General features: G+C 38.9%; 1 protein-coding gene across 3 annotated transcripts in view; it reads left to right on the forward strand.

Annotated features, from left to right (window-relative positions):
- The window catches only part of afmid (arylformamidase), a 142,814-nt gene that overhangs the window by 68,846 nt on the left and 47,255 nt on the right, over nt 1–26,713 (forward strand). For all 3 annotated transcript variants that reach the window (XM_028791821.2, XM_028791818.2, XM_028791819.2), the window contains 2 exons: nt 251–336; nt 21,425–21,497. In XM_028791821.2, the coding sequence (XP_028647654.1) occupies nt 251–336; nt 21,425–21,497 (159 nt within the window). The remainder of the gene's footprint in view (nt 1–250; nt 337–21,424; nt 21,498–26,713) is intronic.

The following is a 26,713-nucleotide window of genomic DNA, read 5'->3' on the forward strand; positions in this document are numbered from 1 at the left end:
TGAACATTAAGGGCATTCCGTTAACGTTTTAGCTTATTGGGGATCTACGTGAAAGCTACGTTCTATTCAAATTAAGCAAAACTTACCTGAAATTACAATAAACATTATCTTAAGACATTTGGCTCTTAGAGGAGTAATTTTATGAATATCTCAAAATGGCAAGAACTACAGAGTACAATCACTAATGGGTTACATAGCAGAGAAAACTAAAAAGAAACATTCACTTTTAATGTTTTTTGTCTGTATGCAGCAAAGAAGAGTCTGGCTTCTTGGCAGTCCCACTTGTTTCCAGTGGTGTTGTTGTTGTTGCTGTGGATTATGATATAGCACCCAAAGGTGAGCTTGATATTTATTTAATTCTTTTTGTCCTTAAATATAAAACAATATCCATTCATGTCAGTCTTTGTCTCAATCAATATGTGTCCTAAGGAAAATACCCTAATCTGCCTGTGTGCCTAGTAGAAAAAATAGATTTGTAAATAATTATACTAGGCTCCAGTAAACCCGATGCTGAATTACAGTACATGGTTTTGAGAATATGATGTTCAGTATTGAAAAATCAAATTACAAGTTTGTTTGCTTGCCTGTTGTGTTATTTTCAGTACTATAGTCTTCAAAAATGTTTCAAGCACTTTGTTAAATCTGCATGTTTAAGCACCCATCATTATTTCACATATAGTCCACACATTACTTTCAGTACTTTTAAGGGTAAACTTTAACATTATTGAGGTCCAGCAATATGATCAACCCTCTGGAGACTGAGGTTAAAATGAGGAACTTTGTTGATTTAACCATGCTCTGACATTTGTGCAAATTTCATCAACTTTTCTAATAATAATAATACCAAAATGTAAGGGCCAGTTCTAAGCATAGCCTCCACCCCCCAGCTATTTCATTTACAGATTCTACCACAAAGAAGAATGCTGTTCTTTTTGGCACTTGCAAAAGAATCAGCCTTGGCCACAGTGTACCCTTAAGCCAGCCCTGCAAAGTGTTATATATCTTTATTTTCAGCACAACTCAGCTACAATGATCTGTAAACAGTAAATGTGTCAGAATCATATTCAGCTTCTCCAGTGCTCCAAAATTACAAAATTTGTAAATAGTGGTTCTTAACATGTTCATGAATGTGTAAAAATACATACTAGACTGGGGTGGGCAAAGTCGTTTCTGGAGGGCCGCAGTGGCTGCAGGTTTTTGTTCCAACTCAATTGCTTAATTAAAAAGCACTTGTTACTCAAGTGACACTTCTGCTTCGTTTTAGTTGTCTTTCTCTTTAAGATTTTGAAATCTTATGGCTTATTTTAGTCATAAACAGCTGTATTCTCGGTTTTTAATTGCTCCTTATTAGCAATAAGATGCAAATGACAAAAGAAACTAGCATTTTTCCATTTAGCTTGTTTCCATTTTCACCTGTGTGTATTAATCGTGCACTATTTAGATTAATTAAATACTTGGAAGAAAAGTGAAGAGAAAAAAATGAAGGACTGAGAATTACTCATTTGTTTTAGACTCCAGATCATTTGGATGATATCTTTGGAAAGAAAAAAAAATCTAGGATATGAGAATGATCTGACATGGCAGAGTTAAAGCACTAACAAACCATGAAATTACATTATTGGCAAGGATTGTTTTCTAATTGGAACAAAAACCTGTAGTCTCTTTGGCCCTTCAGGACTGACTTTGCCCACCCCTGTACTAGACCATTGTGGTGAAGCTGTTTGATTAATGAATTGTGTTATTCAAAGTCTTGAGTACCAGAACATACTAAAATATGTCAGATAATCTGCTCACAAAGGCAAAAAACTTGCTAAAAACTTTTTATTGTCACTAGTATTTTTGAAGAAGGACTGACAGTGGGAGGAGAAGTGGTGTCTATCTGCTGATTATGTATTAAGGGTGGTCTTTTCTCAACTAATGCAGGCAGCAAACCCGTCCAGGCTGACCAAGAAAACAAAGCAGAGACAGTGCTGGATTGCAAGACAGAATAAAAAACATGCATAGAATAAACACACAAAATTCAGCACAAGTTTGTATGAAATAAAGTAGCACTGTGAGTGAAAGATAGCTATCTTTCCGAATATAACTTCATATAGATAAAAATTAGTGCACAAAGTAAATATATAAAATAATTCAAACCAATTGTAACCATTCTCTATGCACTATAAGCTCAGTATCCATGATGAGTTTGTTTTATTTGCCACATAGGAGAGAAGAGAGGCGTTCATCTTCTTTAAAATTCAATGTAGAAAAAGGAAATGCAAAAATAAATCCAATTAAAAAAACTTTGTAACATTTTACTGTGTATTAAACAATTTCTGTATAAAATGAGTATTTGTGTTGTGACACAAATACCATTTTTATGCTTTATTACAGTAACTAGCTGTGTGTGGTCTTCAGGACAAAAACAACCTGAAGACTCCCTAGCAGTTTTACTATATTGGTAAACTTGCTGAGACGTCAGCTAAGTGGGCTGGGACAGGTTGTATCTTGTCTGAGACGAACGTGTAGTCAAGTGCAACTGTTGCACAAATTGAGCGGGACAGGCTAGAACCTGTCTGAGGCAAACATATGGTAGCTTGTTGTGTGAATGTACAACATGCATGCACCACAAAGCTGAGTTTGTCTGCTTGGGTCAAATGAGAAGTGAGGTGCATGCAAGCGCTGAAAAAAATTAAAAATGCATGCATGCACCATCTCACCAAGTACAGGTAACTTGCTATAGAATTCAAACCATCTCCCATGCGTGAGGTTCAACATGAACAGAGTGGACTGCTCCACATACAAACACACACACACAGGTCTTTCATTTATATCTCTCTATTATATAAAAAAAATCCTGAGACAAGACTTTTTTCAAGAGACGAGAAGACTTTTGCCATGAGATTTTTTCAAGTCACGCCCTCCTCTCAACCATAGTGAACCACGCACACGATCCTCTCATTCGTGTGAATGCTTTTCACAGACATCTGCTCTCTCAGATCTTATACATTTTAACATTTTCCTCACTATAGATACCCAATTAAAGAAGATGTAATATATCTAAATCTTACTGAAGAATTTCACAACAAAGGGTTATCAACAGAAAAAATGAGTACATGGGCAATCCTAGCACAGAGAAACGGCGAAGTCAAACAAATTAACGGCAAAACTGTTGATCAGTTACACAGCAGATTCATTAAATGTGTATCAATAGACTATGCTGAAACAATTGGTGGTGATTGTGTGGAAGATGAAAACATCAACTTACAATATCCTAAAGAATATCTACAACCGTTAACACTGTCCGGTCTACCACCGCACAAATTACTGTAGAAAGAAGGATGAATCCATGAAAGGTAATGTAGTATGTCTTCCATGGATAACATTAGACAACAAAGGAGATCTTGATATGCCATTCAAATTAAAATGTTAACAGGTTCCTGTTGGAATAGCTTTTGCAAAGACAATTAACAAATCTCAGAGCCAAACATTCAAAAAAGTTGTTTTATTTAATAGAGAGAAAGAAACGAAATACAATCACGGGCAGTTATACGTTGTGTTGTCACGATGAAAGTCCAAACACAGAATCAAAATTCAATGTGATATTGACAAAAATTTAATTAAAAAAATAGTTTTTACTGAGGTTTTACAGTAAAAGTGTAAGTTTAAAAAGTATTTGCATATTATAATTAAAAAACTAACATTTAGTTTGTCAACCTTCCTTCTGCTTTACTACTGTATTTCTCCAAAACTTTTATTAAAATGTAGGATGACCCTTCTGAAATTAATGGAAAATAAATCACTTTAATTATTATTTTCTGACCTGGTTTTATGTTAAAACACCATATTGATTTCACCAGTAATATGCTAGTATCCAGTATTCTGACTAAGAGCTGTACTTGGGAACTCTTGTGACAGTCTAACATTGTCAGTTATTTAAAGCAACAGGTAAACAGCCATTGAGTAATACTAGTTAGTGTCTCATTTGTAATTTACCTTTATAGTGTCTCTGTTTGAAGGCATCAGAAGACAAAAGTGTACCAGTATGTGGTAACTCTTTAAAAACCTAATTATACCTTCATGATAGTTACATGCTGCATTGCATATTAGAATATTTTCAACTTAATTTTACTGCGTGATTGAACAGTGACTTAACAAGGCCCAACTATTTGATCAACAGTGAGTTGATCTCCCAGTTACCCTCAGAAGAGCCTAGATTAGATGATGGTCTTTACAGAGCTTTGAAAGCGAGACATACACTCCCCGGCCACTTTATTAGGTACACCTTGCTACTCCCAGTTACCCTCAGAAGAGCCTAAATTAGATGATGGTCTCTACAGAGCTTTGAAAGCGAGATATACACTCCCCGGCCACTTTATTAGGTACACCTTGCTAGTACCAGGTAGGACTCCTTTTTCCTTTCGTATTGCGGTAATTCTTCATGGCATAGATTCAGCAAGGTGCTGGAAACATTTCTCAGGGTTTTTTTTCGTCCATATTGACATGATAGCATCAACAGTTACTGCAGATTTGTCGGCTGCACATCCATGATATGAATCTCCTTTTCTGCCAAATACAAAAGGTGCTCCATTGGATTGAGATCTGGTGACCGTGGAGGCCATTTGAGTTCGCTAAACTCATTCTTATGTTCAAGAAACCAGTTTCAGATGATATGAGCTTTGTGACATGGTGCCTTATCCAGCTGGAAGTAGCAAGTAGAAGATAGGTACACTGATGTCATAAGGGGAAGGACATGTTCAGAAACAACACTCTGGTAGGCTGTGGCATTTAAACGATGCTCAATTGGTTCTAAGGGATCCAAAGTGTGCCAAGAAAATATCCCCTACACCTTTACTCCATGACCACCAGCCTGATCTGTTGATACAAGGCAAGATTGATCCATGCTTTAAAGTTGTTGACACCAAATTCTGACCCATCATCCACATGTCGCACCAGAAACCAAAACTCATCAGACCAGGCAACATTTTTCCAGTCTTCTATTGTCCAATTTTGGTGAGCCTGTGGAAATTGTACCCTTGGTTGCCTGTGCTTAGCTGACAAGAGTGGCACCTGGTGTGCTCTTCTGCATACCTAGGTTGTAACGAATGGTTATTTGAGTTACTGTTGCCTTTCTATCACCTTGAACCAGTCTTGCCATTCTCCTCTGACCTGTGGCATCAACAACACATTTTTGCCAAGAGAGCCGCCACTCACTGGATATTTTCCCTTTTTCAGACCGTTCAATAAACCCTAGAGGTGGTTTAGAGTGAAAATTCCAGTAGATCAGCAGTTTCTAAAATACTCAGATAAGCCTGTCTGGCGCCAACAACCATACCATGTTCAAAGTCACCTTTTCGATTCTGATGCTTGGCTTTTACTTCAGCAGGTTGTCTTGGAAATGTCTACATGTCTAAATGCATTAAGATGCTGAGATGTGATTAGCTGATTAGATATTTGTATTAACAACTACTTGAACAGGTGTACTTAATAAATTGTATATCATCTAGGCACTTTTTCCCACAACGTTTATATTAACTTTCACATAGAAGTAAGAGTTTCACTGCACTCTGTGCATGTGATAATGACCCTTTAATCCTATAGATAAAATAATTAGGGTTAGGGTTAGCTTCAAGCTTCCCTACAGTCATGTGAGACTGCTTTTGACTTTTTTCAATATTGGTGAACATATAGACAGTTTTGTATGTTTAAAGCACAAATTAACGTTATATCTTTAATCTCGCAGAATTTCTGCTTCCTTTCTATTAGTTGTCTCTTTCTCCATGAGTGCTCAAGTATCAAGTATATAATATAAGTATATAAGTATATATATATATAAGGCTCCAAGTATCTTAATTACTTCCCCACAGGGACATGCATAAAGGTATGGGTGCAGTGGCCCAACCCCTGCTTCTTTCCCCTTGATTGTCCCAAGTGCCCTTTTGTTCTGTTTCAAGCAGATTCCCATTCCATAATTGATTAGAGCATTATTATTATTTATGTAGCAGAGGCCTTTATTCAAGGTGACTTACAAAGAAAGTTAATTATTAGAAGGTACGAGCATCAAAAGCAACAAAGAATAAGACAAAAGCTGAGCAAAAGGAAATACTACTACTACTACTATTACCATTACAACTAATTATACTGGTAAAGCATCACTTATTCGAAATGCCTGGGACCAGAAGTATTTTGGAATTTGAATATTTACTGATATTTAAATATTTGCACATACATAATGAGTTATCTTGAGAATGAGGCCCAGGTCTAATCATGGAATTTATTTACCTTTCATATGTACTTTGTACACATTACCTTAAGGTTATTTTATGATATATAATTAATACTTTTGTTCATGAAAGAAAATTTGGGCACAGTAGCATCAGCAGAATACCTGCTGTATGTAGAATATATAAGCTACTGGTGAATTTCCCAAATGAAAGAAACAGAACATAGAAATTGAACAAACATTTTTCTGATTGAGATTTTATTGTAATAGTTAATATAAGTGGTTATTTTAGAGGCTTTGGGTACACCATATTTTTTGTTTTGTCTTGGGGTTCCGAAAATGAACAAATTGTGAGGATTGCCAATTCTAGAACATGCTATGTAGAGTTGTCCGTGTGAAAAGTATGGATTTTCCAAATTGATGCCTTTAACTTGGAGTGATTGTCCTTCAGCCTTATTGTAGACATTTGAAATCAAAGGGTAAATCATTCGGAATCAGCGGAATTCTTGGTATGAAAACATCTTGATGTCTTGCGCAATGTTTGAGACGGCTTTGAAATAGACTTTTTTGTGGCATCGGAAGTGGACTTTCTAATGCTATGTCTTTTTTTTGGTGGCATGGGTATATTAGCGAAAAGTAGGACAATTATAATGTGTCACATGGTATTACGTACGGAATAAGCACCAGAGTGAGATGAATGTACGTTATTTACAATACGTTGGAAAGCGAACAAATAGCACCAGTCAGTCAGAAAGACCAAGACTGAAATCTTACTGTGAGTCGGAAAGCGAGCAAATAGCACCACAAATACGGAAAGCCAGTCACGTGTACTGGGTCGTTGACATTTTACATCCATACTGCAGTTCCCCTTCATGCCATGAAAGCAGTCGGCTTTCTCATACTTGAGAAAAATTGGTAAAGAGGGATGCACAGAGACCAAACGTGCCGCTAGATGACGCCGCCGTTAACGTCTGTTGCAACGTGCGGCCATCTTGTCGATGATAAGTACGGGGACGTGTGGCGAACGTTGTGTTGGTCAAAAGGTGTCCTGCGCTTCACCAAGGATATTTTTCCCAACCAAACATACCCCATGACCTCCTCCTGGTCACAAAGCAGCCCCATGCCCAGTTTGGTGGCGATCGGATGCCCGGTGCAAATTTGTATGGTGGACAAACAAACATAGACTCTGCTTTATATATTAGATTTAACAACAACAACAACAAACAATGGAAGGCTTTCGGTCTTCATCTATGATGCTGTGTTTTGATTAAAAGGTTACTGTATACTGTATTTTAGCTTTTAGTTTTCTTTTAAGATATAAAAACAAATAAGCATTGAATTTATGATAATTACAGGTAGCTGTAATTACAATGAAAACTAACTATGAGAAAATTTTCAATGCAATAATGTTGCTGGTCTTGTTACAATAAAACATGGCATTTAAAAAAAAAAGCCAGGAGACAGAAAGGTTAAGAAAGTATATCAAAGTAAGGTAAAAAAGGAAATTGAAAAAGTAGACTATGCATGACATGGGAAAATAAAACAGAACAGTATCTAAGGGAAAGTTGTCATTGATAAGAATAAGATAAGATGAAATTCAGATTTAACATGAAAATAATATTTTGTACTTAACCAAAACAAAACTTGATCTTTGCTTACAAAAGAAGATAAATACAGCAACAAATACTAGAACTACATATGGCCTGATAAACGTTAGGGAGAGGGTACATCACATGGAGATCCTAGCCAGACAATGACTTGAGTGATGCCATTTGCCAGTCACTGTGCAATATTCCATATAGTATCCCCTTCACTTAAGTACATATAAGAGTGATGCCAAAAGTCTGTCACTCTTACTACTTATACTTTATATAGGGACTCACTGTCACCAGCACTAACAAATATACAGGTATCCTCATGACACACGAAGGCTCAACAATCTTTTGGTTATATGTCACTTACTGACCATCACTTCTAGCACAATTGTTGTTCTTACCGAGGTGCAACCTCTGAACCTTGATAAAATGTGGGCAAGAAAGCAGTAGTTGCACCACACTAGTTGCCCTAAAATGTACTTCAATCACTCAAGATATAAAGACAAAGTATAGAAATTTAAAATCAACGTGGCATCTATTAATTTATAATGCCAATAGAAGAAAGTATAATAGAAAATAAAATAGCAAAAGCCTGGATGAAGTCTTAGAAAAAGATTACTGAAAATCAGCAGTGTCAAGGGGTTGATAAAGCCCTGGGCAGCTTTTTCATTTTAGCAATCCATGTTATGCCTATGTTACGTTATCTAATGTCTAGATTAAATGGTCTTGTGCCTCGATCTCTGATGTTGCTTCTTTTGATGTTCCTCTTTTGTCGACTCCCTCTGGTCCCTTGGATGAGCTTCATTTATGTTAAAATTTCAAATAGGGCTTCAGGACTTGTGACTTTGCACACATTTGGTTGGCAAGCTGCCCTTATGATGAATGGCTCTGTTTAAAGTCTTTGATCTTTTTTTTACTTATCTGTGTGCTGCTTTCCTTTGATGTGCTATACAATAATTGAAACAACTTCCAATACTGTGGCATGGACACTGTTTTCTTTTCCTTTTAGCATTAAGTTGTAAGCTGACTAAAACAGGTGCGCTAAAGTTTTAAATTACTAATGCACTGCAGGAAAATATTTATGAGAAAAATACTTTGAATGTGAATTGCCTCTATAGTTAAATTGCTTTTAAAAGTTCACTTCATCCTGCTTTGTTTGAGCAAAATTTAAACTTATTAATATAAGCAGTATGCAGTTTCAAAAATTGAAGATTTTACACTCCAAGGAACATCAGAAGCACCTGAAGGAACAGTAAATGGGTGTGACACCCTATGCACTGGCACCCCTACACACACTTGACCTCTGGGTGTCTGTAATGTAACTGAACGGATCTCAAAAATAAGGGCGATGGAAAAAAATAACAGAAACACGTGATTATACAACTCTTCTTCTTCTTCCTCCCACAACAAAAATCAATAGGATACAAAAAGCAGTTATCAAAATCAAAATTGAAAAAGTTGCACAAGCACAAAATAAAGGAAAATCAGTGAAGAAATCAAATAATGGTTTATGCACAAGGATTGCTATATATTGTCACGCTTGGGTTGCACAATTGCACAGATTCATTCAGGGTTTTCAAGAAACATAAACTTTATTTGTAAACAGCATAATAAAGCATAAAGTCGAGGATGTCTGGGGAGAAGTGAGACAAGGCAATAAGACAAAAGGACAGCTGCTATACAGGCTTTTAAATGTTTTAAGCGCAGTGCAAGAAGTAGAAAACGTGGCACAGCAGCAGCAGAGCTAATCGAGCAAAGAGAAGGTTAAAAACTATATTTGTTTCCCATTGTATCGCCATTTAAGATGGGGTTTCGGAGGAGCGACTGCATCTTCTAAGGGTGCGTTCAGCCCTCTTGTTCACAATATAAATTGCTCAGCTACCTTCTCTCTCCTACGACAGATGGTCAAAAGACGACCCCTGCTGGTCGTCTCTCAGTTTTATATGCCAGGCTGGTCTGTATGGCCAGTCATTAATGCCAGCCCAATACAAACCAGTCAGTGACACTGCTTGTGACCTTCCACCCCACTTGCCTTGATCTACATTTCAGGCAGCTTCCTGAAGTTCCTTTCATCCATTTTTTCTCTTCCTTTGGGACTTCAATCTCAAAACTGCTCTGCATGCCCAGCTTATGTGTTTCCATTTTCTGCTGGTTATCTCGCCATAACTTATGCGGCCAAGCAGACGTCCTTCACTGGTATGTCCTGAAGTAACACCATTCATGTATTAACGTGAATGATAGGCCACCTCACCCACATCAAATGTGCTAGCAACGTTTCCACCTGTGGTGTGCGTCAGTAACACCACCAAAGCCGTTTGTGCCCAAATCCTTCTCACCTCCCTTGCAGGTAAGTGCACATTTTATAACTAACCTATACAAAAAGTGTTACATCCTATCAAAGTGGGTACCTTAGGGATGAGGAAGCACTCTGCTGGATGGTTTTTTTAAATGTTTCCTCCAGAGTCATCTGCCTCTTTAAATATGCTTTTTGTTGTAAATATATTTTTGATTTTATAAGGTAAAATTATTTTTTGTTCTGTTATGAATGCATAGTACTCTAGTCATTTAATAACTGCATCACACATTTTCAAATGTCGTCTGTAGCTGCTGGTGAGTAAGGCAGGATCAAGATCAAGCATGGGTCAAAAGCGTGCTGAAAGAAATCTCTCAGTCCAAAAGTTTGTTTTAAAAGATTTATTGATAATTCAAAGCAAATAGTCCACACAAGAATAAAGAAAAAAGATTGTTACACACGTAGAATAAAGGGCAACAAAAAATGAGCAGGTACCACTGTACCACCAAAGTGGTTGGTGTCAGCATTGTACACTAACCCGATTTCTTTTTCTTTGGTTCCTTGAATAAAAGCACATTTGTTTTGTTATACGTGTACCTTTTGTGAAAGTGTTTACTTGATATTTGGACTTCAGTCTTCACACATTATACACTTCATGTCAAAATTTTGGCATTAGTACAAAAAAGTGCACAGGTATGTGTTCATGTCATCCTGCACTTACATAGATTGTTGTAGGGGGATGGGACAGCACTCTGCTTGCTGCTTATGCTGATCGACACATTTACAAAACAAAAGATGCTGATGGAGAGGTGCGAAGGGATTTAAGGTAGGCCAGGATTACGAGTTTTTTCGTAGGCTTCAGGGATTCTTGTGTTAAGTACCTAAATTTTAGCTGGTCTAACCATGCAAATATTGGAGCACAAAATTTTTTTTAAATGTAATCAGTGACTGTTGTTTAACACAGTATGTTAAAGCACCAATGCTGGGGCAAGCCTGTCTAGATGTAGCATTTGGTAATAATCGGGATAGAATTTAGAGTATAGAGATGGTTGTACCACTAAGGTCAAGTTACTATAATACAATTCTCAGTCTGAAGAAGTGGGGATGTAAAGGCCCAAACTATTTTAATTTTGATAGCGCATTGAGTAGATGTGGCAAAGTCAAACGAGCATGGCCTGGGATAAGATGAGAAATGTGGACACAGTTGAGGAGCAGTAGAATAGGTTTAAAAAGTTTTTCATATAATGCAAGGCAATATAGGAGATGCAATGTGAAAGAGATTAGAGACTGTAAGGTGATGGCAGGGGACAGTGTCATTAGACAGCATTGATTGGTGGTATGCGGGATGAATTTCAAGGTGAAAAAGAGGAAGAGAGTGAGAATGAACCAAGGATCATGTGGTGGAAGCTGAAAGAGGAAGACTTCCTCTTATTGTGTGAAATTCAGAGAGGAAGTGAGACAGGTGCTGGGTGGTGCTGAAGATAGATTCTATGTCATTTGTGCTCAGAATGGGACAATTGTGATGAAATTTAGGTGAATTTTAAGGTTTGAGGGTTTTTTTTTACTCTAAATGTCTTTAGCACACAACATATCCTGTTCCAAGACAATGTGCTTACAATTAATGCCTTCAGTATTATATTTAAAAATCTCCCATACTGTTCTTTGTTATTTTCTACCTGCTATATTGATCTCTGATTCTATCTCAGGCACATACAATTTATAAAAAGAATTTTGCCACCTGCAATCCATGTTAAAAATCAGAAAATAGATTCTACTGTGTTCTGACAGGTGTGATCATGAAAATCATGGGGGCTTAGGAAGAACAGGGCTCTTAGTCTTGAGTCAGTGTGCAGACCACACCTAGCTGTATCCAGAGCAGGATCATAGGAAATCTGGAGCCTGTCTTAGCAGCTTTGGATGCAAGGCAAGAAAAAATCCCTGGATAGGGAGCTAGCCTATTGCAATATGCAATATGTATGACATGGCTGATGTTAAGAACAAAAGTAATATATTTCAACTATCTATTTTGAGAGAGAAAGACTGAAAAGAGGCAGACAAATATTTTAAAAAATAATTCTTTCACTTGATTATTTTCACAATATCAGGTATTTTGAGCTGTGAATGTAAAACTAAAAAAGTTAAATTAATACAGTATAAATACACAAATGCATTATTAGGTTTACTTTTTCACCAGTGGGCAGACTCTGTTCACCTACCAACCTGTAGATCAGTAGACACATTGCCAACTCCAGAATTTTACAAGGTTTGTTATCGCTTTGTTGTTAAACAACCTTTTCAAACCAAAAGTGATTGGTCAGCAATATTATGCTGATCTTGCATGTTGACCTTGTCAGTCTCTCAATTAGTGCTTTTTTATTTTCAAAAAGAATTTCTCCTATGCAAAGTGGTAGGTGAATTATTGTCAACAAAACGCAGACACCCGATACATAAACTGAAACGTTACTCACTCATGATTTTTCTGTCCATATGGTAAAGGTTTTGTTGACCAACACTTTCCAACTTCAAGCATTTGAATTATATCTTGTTATACAAGAAGTGCAAAGAAATGTGGCAGCTCATCATTACGGATGTTAGATTCTTGCAGCCTGGAATTTAGCTTAGTGTGTGCTGCTGTATTAATTGCTGTGTACATACTGTATCTTGGGCTTAGTCAGAATTACAGCTAATATTCTTTCATGTATGAACAGACTGAAATTCTGTAAGGGATTATCTACTTCTCTCTTGAGCTCCTGAGAATCCAGTAAATGGCAGCTTTGAAAGTTGCCGAGCACATTCAAAGCAAAATCATCACCTTCGCACTTCACTAACATTTGGACCAGAATTTATAATGCTGTCACTATCAGCTTCTAAAGAACTGTCATTATCATAGCACAGTAAATTGCTTTCTTTGTCACATGCATTTACGCGCCCTTATTCAGCTTACTCTGTTACCGCAAATGCTGTGTGGTAAAGTGAGGTCCATGGTTGATTGCCGTCTTTTGAATAAATAATCACCAGACTTGCATCTTCAGGTGGGGGTGTGGTAGTGTGGTGAGGGCACACTGTTTTAAAAAGGGGATTGTGAGCAGCAGGTGGAGAGGCACATCAAGCCAGCCAGCCAGCCAGTGTTTGGAAAGGCAGTGCGGTCGTTTGCCCCGCGTAAAAGCAAAGGTATGGTGCTCTAGGAGTGGATCGTGCCCACTGACTTTTCCTTGAGGAGTGGATGTGATCAAGATGACATCCTCCCCAGGGATCAGGGACGACTGCGAGAGTGTGAAGGAAGACGGTATATTATGTAATAAAGATGTATTTTTTATTAATATATTGTGACTAATTTTGGTCTCCCCGTGTCTGCGTGGGTTTCCTCTGGGTACTAAAACTAAAAGAAACTATTAAAGTAGCTGAAAAGTCTAACTAAAATAAAATAATTTACTAAAAATATTTTTAGTTTTCGTAACAACCGGACTTACGCAAGGGCTAACCTGAGCTGCAGTGGTCTCAAAATTAGTCCATCCATCCATCCATTATCCAACCTGCTATATTCTAACACAGGGTCATGGGGTTCTGCTGGAGCCAATCCCAGCCAACATAAGGCACAAGGCAGGAACAAATCCCGGGCAGGGCACACACACCCACACACCAAGCACACACTAGGGACAATTTAGGATCGCCAATGCACCTAACCTGCATGTCTTTGGACTGTGGGAGGAAACCGGAAAAACGAGGACTGGTATATACTACCATTGGGAATTAGTAGGAAATAAAAAAAATAGTGCAGTGAGTTAATAAAGAGTTGAAAAAGAAGCTGCAAAGTACAAAGCACACAGCTGTATAAGGCAGCTAAAGTCCTGGAGGGAGGCAGGTGTTGAAGGGAGATGTCCAAACCCAGGTGTCGATATGGCAAGATGGACAGGATTAAAAGGAGAAAATTTAATCCAATTAATTGTATAACCAGGAATCATGTTTAAAAATGTTAAGGACATGTTTTAGGCATACAGCAGAACTTGTGAGAGGAATTATCAATATGAATTGGGGAAATGATTTTGGAGGAGTGGATAACATCTGCCAGCATTTAAGAGAGAGGTTTAATAGGAATGGGGAAAGAGGGAAGCCCTCTCTGGCTTCTTTAATAATAAGGATATAGGGGAAAATATTCAAATTAGTAAATAGGAATGAAGACAGTGAAGAGCACAGATATATAATTATATGTATGCAGTGCTTTTCTTAACACCTCAGCACTTTACACAAACAATGGGGAGCCATTTAAGCCACCACCAATATGCAGCATTCTCCTGAACGGCATATGGCAGCCATTTTGCGCCAGTATCTCGCCACACATTAGCTATTAGGTGGTGAAGTGGTGAGTGAGACCATTAGCCAGTAAGAGGCAGGGGTTGATTGGGATGCCAGAATTGACAAGGCTATGTTGAGTAATTTAGCTAGGACATCGGGGTACATTATATTTTTTGGAAATCATTTATGGCTACAGGGAGTCAGTGGCTTGATTTTTTACATCTCATCTGAAGGACGCGGCTAAACTTTGTCATATTTACAGAATACTAAACATCATATAATTTATATTTAATAATGCAGATTAGGCTAATTGGTTGTAATGTAAAATTTGTTCATTTCGAGGAGCCAGTGTTAACATTTGTGCATCCGGTTAATTAGGTGCACTCCTAAGAGGGAGATACAGGAGAATTTTCATTTCACAGTTTACTGTACAGACTGGAACTGGACATATTGAACAGTCAATCATCTTCCAATTATTCAAAAGATCTAAGGTTTTTCAGACCAGTTGCAGAAAATCAATCACTTAACTTGCAAGAGTATGCATGAGCTGAGAGAGTATTGGTGGATTCTTATTTACCATGCAGGTTTGCTTTCTTATGACATAACTTGCTGCCATCCTCATAATGCACAGCAATTGGAGAGTTTGATGTTTGTCAGGTTCTACCACTTACAAGTCAGTCGTACAAGTCAGAAGAATTTCCTAATCCAAGCTGTGGCTTCCATATAAAGTTGTGTCATGACAGCTACATTTATGAGGGCTGTGAAAATATATAAAAAGAAAAATGAACTTTGTTATGTGAATTCATTAAACATACTAAACTAGAATTACATTCCTAGACTCCAGATATTGCCCAGCATGTTAATACACAAAGAGCAAACAGACAACTTAAAAGTGAGGCAAAACAATGAGTAGTATCTATATCTGCGTTTCATTTCAGTACATCCAGATCAAGGGATTTTTCAGAGTCATGGATGCTTCAGAGATGTTTTCCATCCATACAAGTATTTTCTTAACATTTGTCTTCCGCTTTGAAACTCTCAAAGTAAAGAAAACACAGAAAGTACAAAGAAAAAGCAAACCATATATTTTTATCTGGACAGACAATGAAGTAGAACTGCTTTCAGAGGTTAAGAAAAAGGTTCACAAGGCCTTGGAAAATATAAACTGGGAGTCCTGCCAAAAAAAAAGATGGACAAAATATTCAAGTGTTTCAAGACACCGTACCTGTTGTCTGATGCAGAAGAAATAAAGTTGAGATCACAAAGGACAGTATCGTGACAAAACTGAAGTCGGTGATTGGTGTCATGTAAATTACAGTCATATGAAAAAGTTTTGGAACCCCTCTCAGCCTCCATAATAATTTATTCTACAGTACTTTCAACAAAAAAGATAACAGTGGTATGTCTTTCATTTCCTAGGAACATTTGAGTACTGGGGTGTTTTCTGAACAAAGATTTTTAGTGAAGCAGTATTTAGTTGTATGAAATTAAATCAAATGTGAAAAAGTGGCCATGCAAAAATTTGGGTACCCTTTGTGGTGTGTGGCCGACTAAATATTCCGGCCCTCACCCCCAGACCGCTAGGTGGAGCTCTCTCAACAGTGTGGACGTTCCCCGAATTCCAGCAGGGCCTCATGTACTATGTAGTTTATATGCACAGCCCTGCTGGATACCTTGGGGACCACCAGGAGTCGCTGTGGGGAGGCTGCCGGACTCTTACTTGCCCTATAACCCGGAGGTGCGTCATGATCACATGACAAGAGGCAACGACGTGCTTCCGGGTTGAAGAAAGGAGCTTTTTATCCAATCCGGAAGTGTTCATGATCACATGGACAGAAGGGAGAAACACTTCCGGGTCAGGGACTATATAAAGGACTCTGGGAAACCAGTACGCTGAGCTGAGCTGGGAGGAAGGGTGGCTAAGTGTCTGGAAGTGTGGAGGATTGATTATTGTATTGTTTATTGGTTGGTTATATGAGTATTGTGGAGTGGAGGGTGCTTTGTGCACTGTACATTGTCCAAATAAATATTACTATTGGACTTTTACCTGGTGTCTGGAGTGGTCGAAGGGTTCAAGAGGACGACAGCGACCTTTTAGCTACCTCTGTTTTAGTAAAGATGTGGAAAAATAACAAAAGAATTTCAAATCCAGGATACCTAGTAAGCCTGGCATGGTCAATGCTAATATTATATGAAGGGGATTCTCAGCCAAGACAATAGTAGTTGCATTGTTAAAGTCCTGCATTGTGTGGACTAATACAACCCACTGTTTTATTTTAGGCTGATGATTGTGCCAAGTATCTTGGACCATTATTCCCCCTACCCCTGTCACTTGATCAAATGCTTGAATTTGCTTGCATGTGCTTTATTTTCCTACACTATTCCTATTTTCTGAAACTATTTATTTAAGAATTGTTTTATCAAAAAATAGATATCCTTTGGGGCAGCACGGTGGCGCAGTGGGTAGCGCTGCTGTCTCGCAGTTAGGAGACCTGGGTTCGCTTTCCGGGTCCTCCCTGCGTGGAGTTTGCATGTTCTCCCCGTGTCTGCGTGGGTTTCCTCTGGGCGCTCCGGTTTCCTCCCACAGTCCAAAGACATGCTGGTTAGGTGGATTGGCGATTATAAATTGGCCTTAGTGTGTGCTTGGTGTGTGGGTGTGTTTGTGTGTGTCCTGCGGTAGGTTGGCACCCTGCCTTGTGCCCTGTGTTGGCTGGGATTGGCTCCAGCAGACCCCGTGACCTTGTGTTCGGATTCAGCGGGTTGGAAAATGGATGGATGGATAGATATCCTTTGGAATTTATGAGCACACAAATATAACTGACATATAGATTATGTAACATGAGGAACCGAAGATATTTTTTCTGAATTTTTCAATAATGTCTGCCCCCACTAATTCCCTTTGAAGCCTCATTATACCAGAAAATGTATCTCCATTCTCCATGAAAACATGAAATTAAATGTTTATTTAGGCCATCTCTACAAACAACTTACAGTAAGTAAGAGATAAAATTATTATTTTTGAATTGAGTATTCCTTTAAAAAATGAGTTCTATATTTTTCATGTTGAAGTTATTTCTTCACAATAATGGCCACATGAAATTAGTTAATTTTTCACATAAAATTGCATTCTAAAGTGAAACTTTTTTTTATAAATTTAAAAAAAATGTTTCCTATTTTTGTGCCTTACAGTAGGGCTTAAGGGTACACAAGTCCATTGGTTAATGAAAAAGTCTAAAAACTTACTGAAAAAAATACTTTGAAGTGGAAAGGTTATGATTTAAGAAAACATGCCTTCCACATTTATGAGAAATCCTTCTGATAACAAAAGGAAACTAGAAATTATTTTATTACATATTCTTGGAACTAATCTTCTTAATATAAGAATACATTTCCTGTTGACTTGTCTGCTCACAGCCTCTGTTGTGGGTGGAGTTATGAAGCCCCCAGCACCAAGGTGTATTCTACTTAAAATACGACTTTTGGTTCGTCAATTCTATTTTTGTAGCAATTATGTTCTGCCACAGCTTGTAACAACAGATAGATGCTGCTCAAATAAAATAATGCTGAATTGGCACTGCTGAAGTTGCCCAAGAGTGTGTTTGTGTGCTGGTCAAGGGATTGGTCCTACCTCGTACCCAATGCTTCCTGGCACAGGCTCACAGCCTCCAGATGCCCTGCAACCCTGCTCTGTATAAGCAGGTTAGGAAAATTGAATGGATTATTATTATTATTATTTTTGAGCCTATAACAGAGAAAAATATATGACTAGATGCATCTTCTTCCTAGCATTTGTCCCCTGTTAACACAAGGTCAGCTTTTGGCATGTCAGTTTCTACTTGTTCTGATCTAGGACATCTTTGAGTGGCTGCATTGACCTCATGCATATCATCCTTCTGTCAACTGAGCCAGCATTTCGTTGGGGCGTCTACATAGCCACTTTCACTGTGGGCTGTGACACAAGGCTGGGTTTGCCACTGATTGCACATTGCTGAGGATCAAGCAGCCATAGCATTAGAGGCATACTATTCTATTTGAATAGAGTAATGGATATAAGATATTGAGGACAGCAATTAGTAGTAATATGTCACAAAAAGACTCCATACGGTCAAAAAGGTTTTGGGCAGCCACCCTTATATTATGGTCCTGGCTGCAAAAGGTTGAAAAATGATTGAGTAGTTTACAAGACTGAGTCCAAAACAGAACTGAATAGTTGGAGGTACGATGGCAGTTTTAAGGGCTGGTGGAGGAAATGATGTCATCTATGCCGGAACCGGACGTGATGTCTTCAGGGACCTGAAGTGACATCATCAGAGGCGGCGGAACCAGAAGTGAAGTCATCAAAGGCGCGGGAAAACGGAGGTGACATCATCAGAGGCACCAGGACCTGACGGGATTTCCTGGGAATGGTCTGCAAGGAACTGAGAGAGATAGACAGCACACTCCGCCACCCCCTGGTCTGATGTAGTATTACAGTTACTGAAGCCCTTTAGCTGCCTCCTAATCGCATGTGTGTGACAAGTAGTAATTAGAGACTGAGGCGTATCGATATGCTGATGTCATCTTTGCAAACAGAAGAAATGCTGCTGAGAGTTTTGTGTTCTGAGATGTGAGAGTTGAATAAAAATAAGTTTTGCTCCTAAAAATCTTGTGTTTTGTTTGCCGCTATGGAGCCATGTGGGACTTTTTAAAGCTTTTTTCTCTTCAAAAGAGTTTTTTGCTTTTTTTTTGCCTCCACAGTAGGAAAGTTTTTGGTGGAACTTTTGGAAAAGTCGCATTTTACTTGTACTTTTACTTGTTATTTGTATGCAAACTAGCATCAGTGAGACAGGGCAGTAGGTGACACTTTCTTTAAGTAAATAACTGGGGTCATGACGATGAATAATTACAAGTAAGTAAGTAGTTATAAGTAACAGAAACATGATTCATTGGGGCTAAAAAAGGCAGCAGCAGCAAAGGCAGGCGACTAGCGTTAAGTCGCCGATCAGGCATAAGTGGCTTTACAAGCAGACAAGACAGTAAGAAACTAACTTGAAGGATATTCAGTAAACAAGTTTTCTTAGTAAGGAGGAAAAAAGTGTGTAAAAATGTTTTAGATTGAACAGTTCTATCTTCAGGTGCAGCTGCCTTCTACTCTGGTCCAGTAGCCTTCCGTTCCCCGGCTACGTGGAGCTCCAGCCAGACCAAGACTTGGGTTCCCCAGTGGCCAGGGCGCTCACGCTGGGGCTCAACTCTCCCAATTCCTCCTGACTGCTGCTGCCCTCCACGGCGAGTCGTCCACTCTGCTGGTCACTCCAGCTCCTCCAAACTGCTCAGCTGGAGCGACCTCTTCTTTGTGTCCCACGAGTGTCAGCCAATCACTCCTCCTCAGGGGTTGTCCTACCAGTTGCCAGCATCCACCAATGAGTCTGCTGTTGCTTGTTCCTGCACCAACTCTTACGGCTTCCAGCATTCCTCTTCTCATTCTTAACCTCCGTTATTTTTTTTCTTCTCGTTCCTCTCTTCTCCCTCCACACTCGCGCTTCTCCTGTTTATAATGGGGATGTGGAACAGGTGCAGCGATTAGCTGCTCCCGTCATCAAGTACAGACATGGGCGATCCCACACCTCTGCACTTCAGTGCGGAAACGCCCATGCCCACATCGCACCCGATAACCACTCCGGACACACTGCCATTCCCCCTCTTTAAACAGTGAGTGCGGTGATTATTGATTTAAAAACTGGCCATTCTTTTTGAGCTGTAGACCCGCATAGACCTCATAGAAAGACAAACAGGAGACAGTTGAGGAGGAGAATATTACAGAAGGTTAAGGGGCCAGAAGGAGTAAAATAACTATAGTTGTTCTTTAATTGTTTTGAATTAATTTTTTAGCTTTACCATTTAAGTTAAATCATTTTAATTAAAAAATGGAGTAGTTTTAGTAATCCAAAGTCAAATATTAATGAGGCCAGTAGAATGCAAGTCCAGTAAAATGCTGAATTTATTAGAGGATGGCTTGGAGGAATCAGTCTTCTATGTGGGCTACATTTGCAGGACATGCCAACTGATCCAACCCCTTGAGCTCAGGGTCACTGAACTCGAGGAGGAGTTGAGTGGCCTATGTTGTAGTAGAGAACTGGCAGACGTGACCCAGATGTCCTTAAGAGAGATAGTGTGCAGGAGGCGATTCCAGACCAGACAGGCAGAGAGATAGGTGCGTCACAGTCACTAGGCACAAGGTAAAGGTTGCACACTGTCCAATGGCATCAACCTACAACTGGAAGTGTCACACTGTTTTCCTTGTGGTGCTGGATGGTATCTCTGAATATTTTGAGGAGGTACACAGTCATGAGGAGCCCCAACAGGCTCCCTCAAAACCAGCAGTAAGTAGATACTTTAACATTTTATTATGTCTTTGAAGACTGTAGCGCAGTTGGGTTTACCTGATGTTTAGTTAAGTTTTCATTTGTGCTTTATTTTTTGCTGGAAAATCTAAATCTGTTTCTAATTCTCCAACAATAAAGTGTGCACTTAAAAGACCTGTTTTTTTAACTTCATCTGTGCAGCTGAAACCCCAAAACATAACATCCTAATAAAAGTCTTTTTAGAAAAGATTTTTTGGAATCTTAATTTGATGCCTGATATTACTTTGAAATTAGTTAATTAATGAGTCAGGACAGAAGTGAATGTTAGTTAAAAGTGCATTTCTTATAAATTTCACATCTACTTTTCCAGGTATAGAGCTGTGGACACTTCATGTTTTTGAACTAGAAATGAGGATAAAACTAACATACTTGGCGTCTTGGTGTCCTTGGCACAACTTATTGCTTCATGTTGAACTATTGTGTCCAAAATAATGCCGTGGCCTGTTCTTTTCTAATCTTTTTTTTCACATGCTTAATGCAATGTTTATTTCAGTTAATTATTTCAGTATCCTCTGTATATTAATGAATAAATGCAAGCCTGAAACAATTCTTATTTTAGTGGACTAAGTAGTTAAAGATGGATATGTGTATTGCTCTTCATTTTTAAGTAGATAAATTTGTCTTTTTATTTTTGCAGGGGATATAAATCTAATGGTGTCTCAGGTGAGGCAAAGTGTAATCTCGATTGTGCAGCAGTATTCTCACATCAGGTAAGAGTCCTTAGTTAACAGAGTAGCTGGAGTTAGCTAGAAGGAAAGCTATGATCAACGAGGCATAATATTGTTTATCTTGATTTTTCAGAAAGTTTTTGTTAAGGCACCATGAAATGGAAGTGGAAGTATAATATGCAGTGTCAAGATGGGTTTAAAATTGAGTTAAAAACACAAATCAAACAGTTGTTTTTCAAAGACCTTTTTTAAAATTAGGTGATGTTAAAATTGGCATCCTTCAGGGATCAGTTCTGGTGTTGCTGCACATTTTAATACACATAAACAATCTAGGTAAAATTAAAAGTATAACATAAGCTTGTTAAGTGTGCAGATTATATCAGACTTTGTGGAACTGCAAATAATTTAGACTTGGGCAAATTTATAGCAGATAAAATGTTATGTCAGTATATGTAAGGTATCACACAGAATAAATTAAAATGCTAGACTTGAACATACAGTGGGTCATTTAAAATTTCAAAGTATACCTTATGAGAAGTACAAAGGAATCATAGTGGACTCTTCACTATGAAAATATGTTATGTTAGGCTATAGAGCCCATTGCATGGAGTACAGGAAGTCAAGGGAGGTTATACATAAGCTGTATAATGTACTTGGGAGACCTCATGTGGAATAATTTAATGCAGATTTGGTCTCCATATTACAAAAAAAAGAAACTGGTAGCTTTAGAGAATGTCCATAGAAGAGAGACTAGGCCAATTCTAGGACTACAAGGTATGAGTTATGAGGAAAACTGAAAGTATTTAGTTTTTTCATTTTACACCTTGAGGGCATTTTTCAGCAATTTCCACCTGAGGGGAGAACACCAAAATAAATCTTTATTATTCAAAAAATAAAGGAACAACAGTCAGTTTTTTCATTAAAACCTTACAGATAACTTCTGAAATGTGATAGAATTTATGCTTTAGTCAAATTTAAACATTACTGAGAAACTGCTGCCAAAATAACAAAAAAAAACAAAAAAACATAGGCGTACACAGTGGTGTTTTTCAAATTTTTCTTTTCACATACAGTATACCTCGTACACAAGCAATACCAGGCCAGTTTTCTCTCTGTCTGAGGTGTTCCTAGACATGTCAACTGTACCTAAAGTTTCATGTTGGTAACACCAAGAAATAAATAGCATTTGGCGCCATGGGCACCCTTCCCACCTCCAGAAAGTTTTCAGGCAAGGATACCCAAACTTTTAATAAATACATTTTATAAAATTTATATAAAATAATCTAAAGTGTTTGTATAAAATATAAATAATTTCTCTCTCACACGCACACAAACACAAATCACATATTTTCATTTATTTTGCTCATGTTTTTCTCTCTCCTTTTTTCAAACATGAGCATGTTACCTATCATTGGAAACGTCTCTGTCGCAGCTATACAATGGTATGACACACTGCGCCAGAACCACCTGCCCAGAAGTGCCTGATGCTTGGTGCCAGCCTGTTGTACCACTTGAGAATCTGCTGTAATTTTTGCCATATAACTTGTATATTGTAACGTGTGAGTCCCTGTGTTGCACCCCAACACACGAGGCTGAGTGTCAGTACTTTAGCAAAATCAGCTTTATTCAGCCTGAAACAGGAACAGCACGGTTATTTATTGTAGCAGGATCTACCACTCTCTTATACACAGGAACAGCACTCAGGCAGATTTGTGGCCAAGTTAAACTGTTCCCTGTATTTATAATGTTCCTTGCATCACCCATCGACAACAGGCAGTTGCCCCGGCAATGGATATGCTGTCTTCCACAGGCACAGCAATCGCACTTCAGGGCACTCTTTGGTGTGTTGTCCCATTGGGGGGGTATCCCAAAAGAGTTTATAAACCGTACATCTCCCCCCTCAGCTTTGTCCACACTGGTGTGGCAAAGTGACTGTCCAAGTCGGGCTCGGCTAGGCGGGACAGAACGTCAGCATTTGTGTGTGCAACCCCAGGATGGTGGCGAACATCAAAAGCAAAAGCCTGCAAGCTGATAGCGCTTTGAGTATTGAGAAAAGCGCTATATAAATGTAATGAATTATTATTATTAATTATTATTATTTGATAGACCACCAAGTGAGCGGGAAGTGTGTATCCTTCTGTTTGTACAGCAATTGTAGCGGGGCATAGTCAGTCACTGGGGTAAACCATCTACCCAGAGATAGTAATGGAGGGCTTCCACCACCCACTTAATTGCTAAGCACTCCTTTTCAACAGTCAAATAATTACGCTCCCTGGGTAGCAGCTTTCTGCTGGAAACGTGATGGGGTGTTCTTCCCCCTCAAAACATTGTGAGAGCACCGCTCTTAAACCGAAAGCGCTAGAATGTGTTTGCAGAATAAATTCCTTCGAAAAGTCAGGATTGCGCAGAACCGGTAATGAGGTTAAAGTAGCTTTCAGTTCCGTGAAAGCTCTCTCACAGGCATCAATCCAGACAATACTATGATTCTTTCTGCCCATTGTCAAGTCAGTGAGGGGGGGCGGCCCAATGCACAAAATTGGGAATGAACCGCCTGTAATACCCAGCGAGACAAGGAAGGCATGAACCAGCCTCTGTGTTTCAGGATGGAGATATGCAAGCACCTCCCCCACCTTGTCCATTTGAGGCTTGAGTAAACCCTTCCCCATGGAATAACCGAGATAATGGGCTTCTGACATACCTAGCTTGCACTTCTTATGGTTGGCTGTCAACCCTGCCAGCCATAAACTGTTAAGCACCATCTGAAGGCGGACGAAATGAGATTCCCAGTCATTACTGAAAATGACCACATTGTCAAGATAGGCACCCGCGTACGTGGAATGGGGACGCAGGATCTGGTCCATCATTTGCTGAAAAGTCAGCGGTGCACCATGGAGACCAAAAGGAAGTGTCGTAAATTCAAACAACCCATCCGGAGTGGCGAACGCAGTCCTCTCACAACTAGACTCCTCCAAGGGGACCTGCCAATAACCCTTCATGAGATCAAGGGTGAAGATATATGAAGCCTGCCCAAGCTTTTCTAACAGCTCGTCCACATGCGGCATTGGGTATGCATCAAACTTGGAAATCTTATTCACGACTAAAGTCAATACAGAACCAAACCGTCGGACTTTGAGACAAGTATGATTGGACTTCGCCATTCGCTTTTGCTCAGCTGAATAACGCCTAATTGGAGCATCTGTTGGACTTCCTCGTGTATCACTTTCCTTATTACCTCTGTTAGGCGATACGGGGGCACCTGTATAGTAACACTGGGTGGAGTGACAATCTCGTGTTCTGCAATCATCGTCAGGCCAGGCATTGCTGAGAAAACATCCGAGTTCCCCTTGATCAGCGATAGCAATTCCGCTTTCATCCCCAATAGCAACCTCAGTCTAGTGGACCACTGCGACTGTGACCAGGACTTTGTGACAGTCGTGCCACTCCTTTAAAAGATTAACATGCAAAATTTGTACAGGTTTCCACTGCCCAGGAATTCTGACTTTATAGTTCACAGGGCACATACGCTCTTCTATCACTGCTGGCCCTTGTCATTCGGCCCGAAATTTATGTATCTTGGATTAGATCAATAACAACACGTGTTCCCCCTTCTTAAACTCGTAGAGTTTACTTGTCTTGTCATAATTACGTTTTTTGTGCCTCCTACTCACGCTGCTGATGTTCCACCGCAATAGAGGAGAATATGGCAATCTGCTCTTGCAGCTAAACATCTCTGTCGACAAACCTTTCACCAAATCATCCGTTTTAGGGTTTTATTAAATCATTCAGTCAGGCCATTCGTCTGCAGATGATAAATCATGGAATGCAACTGCTTAATTCAGAAACTTTTGCATAACAGCTTCATGATGCAAGACATAAAGGGTATGCCCTGATCAGTGAAAATCTCACGAGGGATACCAATATGTATGAACATATCTGAGAGTGCTTTTGCAATAGTTCGAGCGTATTATCTTGTGGCTTAATCAACTGACACAACCATATAATGAAAGCCACTTTTACTCCTGGGAAGTGGGCCAACAATATCTAATCCCACCCTCTGAAAGGGGATGTATAAAATAGGCATCAGTACAAGGGGTGTCGTGGCGGGTCTGTGAGCTCTTTGGCGTGTCGTCCCATTGGGGAGGGAGTCCCAAAAGAGTTTAGAAACCTTACAATATATTCATTGTTGTTTTGTGAAGTTATATGCAAGAGCATACAAAAATTCAGAAGCGCACAGTGAGATGAGAAGTATTATTCTGGGCTGGGTGGCTTCCTTTGTTAAAACATGGCCATGTGTCGTTTGAAACATCATGGTCCCATGGTGTGAAGTTCGGTATGGTATAACCCACTGAACAAGAGTCTCTCCCACCAGAAACAGATGGTTTGTACCAGCTGTGGCCACTCTAATTTTGGTTTATTGAGGATTTCTAAATATCGGGAGTTCGCACAGAGATGTGTTTGGGCTTATTTTGATCAGAAGAATTTTCTGCTAGTACTGATATGTCACTTCTATACTTTGCTGTTGTTTTGTGAACTCGAAAATTCAGATGAGCATGTGACAGTTTCTCTGGTTTTTGACCGGTGGCTGACATTTGATCGGTCAGAGTGACTGTTCAATGCATAGTTGAAACCTGTTCGACTGTCATACTGTATATAGCCCTTGCGTATTCCTTATACGGAATATTTACTCTGAATTTTTCCATTTTTTGTTGATGGTTTATGACGCACCCCACATATGATTTCATACCAGATTAAAAGTTAAATATACGTACTGTAACAATGTGATCACTTTGTGTGTGTAGTAGACACACATTGTTTGTGTTTGTGTATGTGCGTAGGTGTATGACGTGGTGAAAAAAATTTAAAAACTTTTTTAAAACCTTTGATGGCCCAGTACCTGGCACTTAGGGTTTAGGAGGATAAAAAAATATTTTAATAATAATAGGTCACATGATTAAAGTACTAAAACAGAATTTGTTAAGGAAATTATTTTTTTTTCCCTTAAAATACGTAGACATTGTGAATTTGTTATCAAGTAGTGTAGTAGACCGTTATTATGTTATGTTATGTTATTTTGAGAAATTAGGTGAAAAGGATTGATGAACTTTCTTAGGCTGAATGGTCTTTTCTTACAGTCTTTGCCTCATCATTGAAATTAGTGGACAGGCTGCTAATTAATCAGTACATGTCCAATTTGAGGGCCTGGTAAAGACATTACAGCATCCAATTTCTCTAAGTGAAATAATTTATTAAATCAGCGG

The sequence above is a fragment of the Erpetoichthys calabaricus genome, chromosome 14 (genome assembly GCF_900747795.2).
Source record: "Erpetoichthys calabaricus chromosome 14, fErpCal1.3, whole genome shotgun sequence".
In the NCBI taxonomy this organism is placed as follows: Eukaryota; Metazoa; Chordata; class Cladistia; order Polypteriformes; family Polypteridae; genus Erpetoichthys; species Erpetoichthys calabaricus.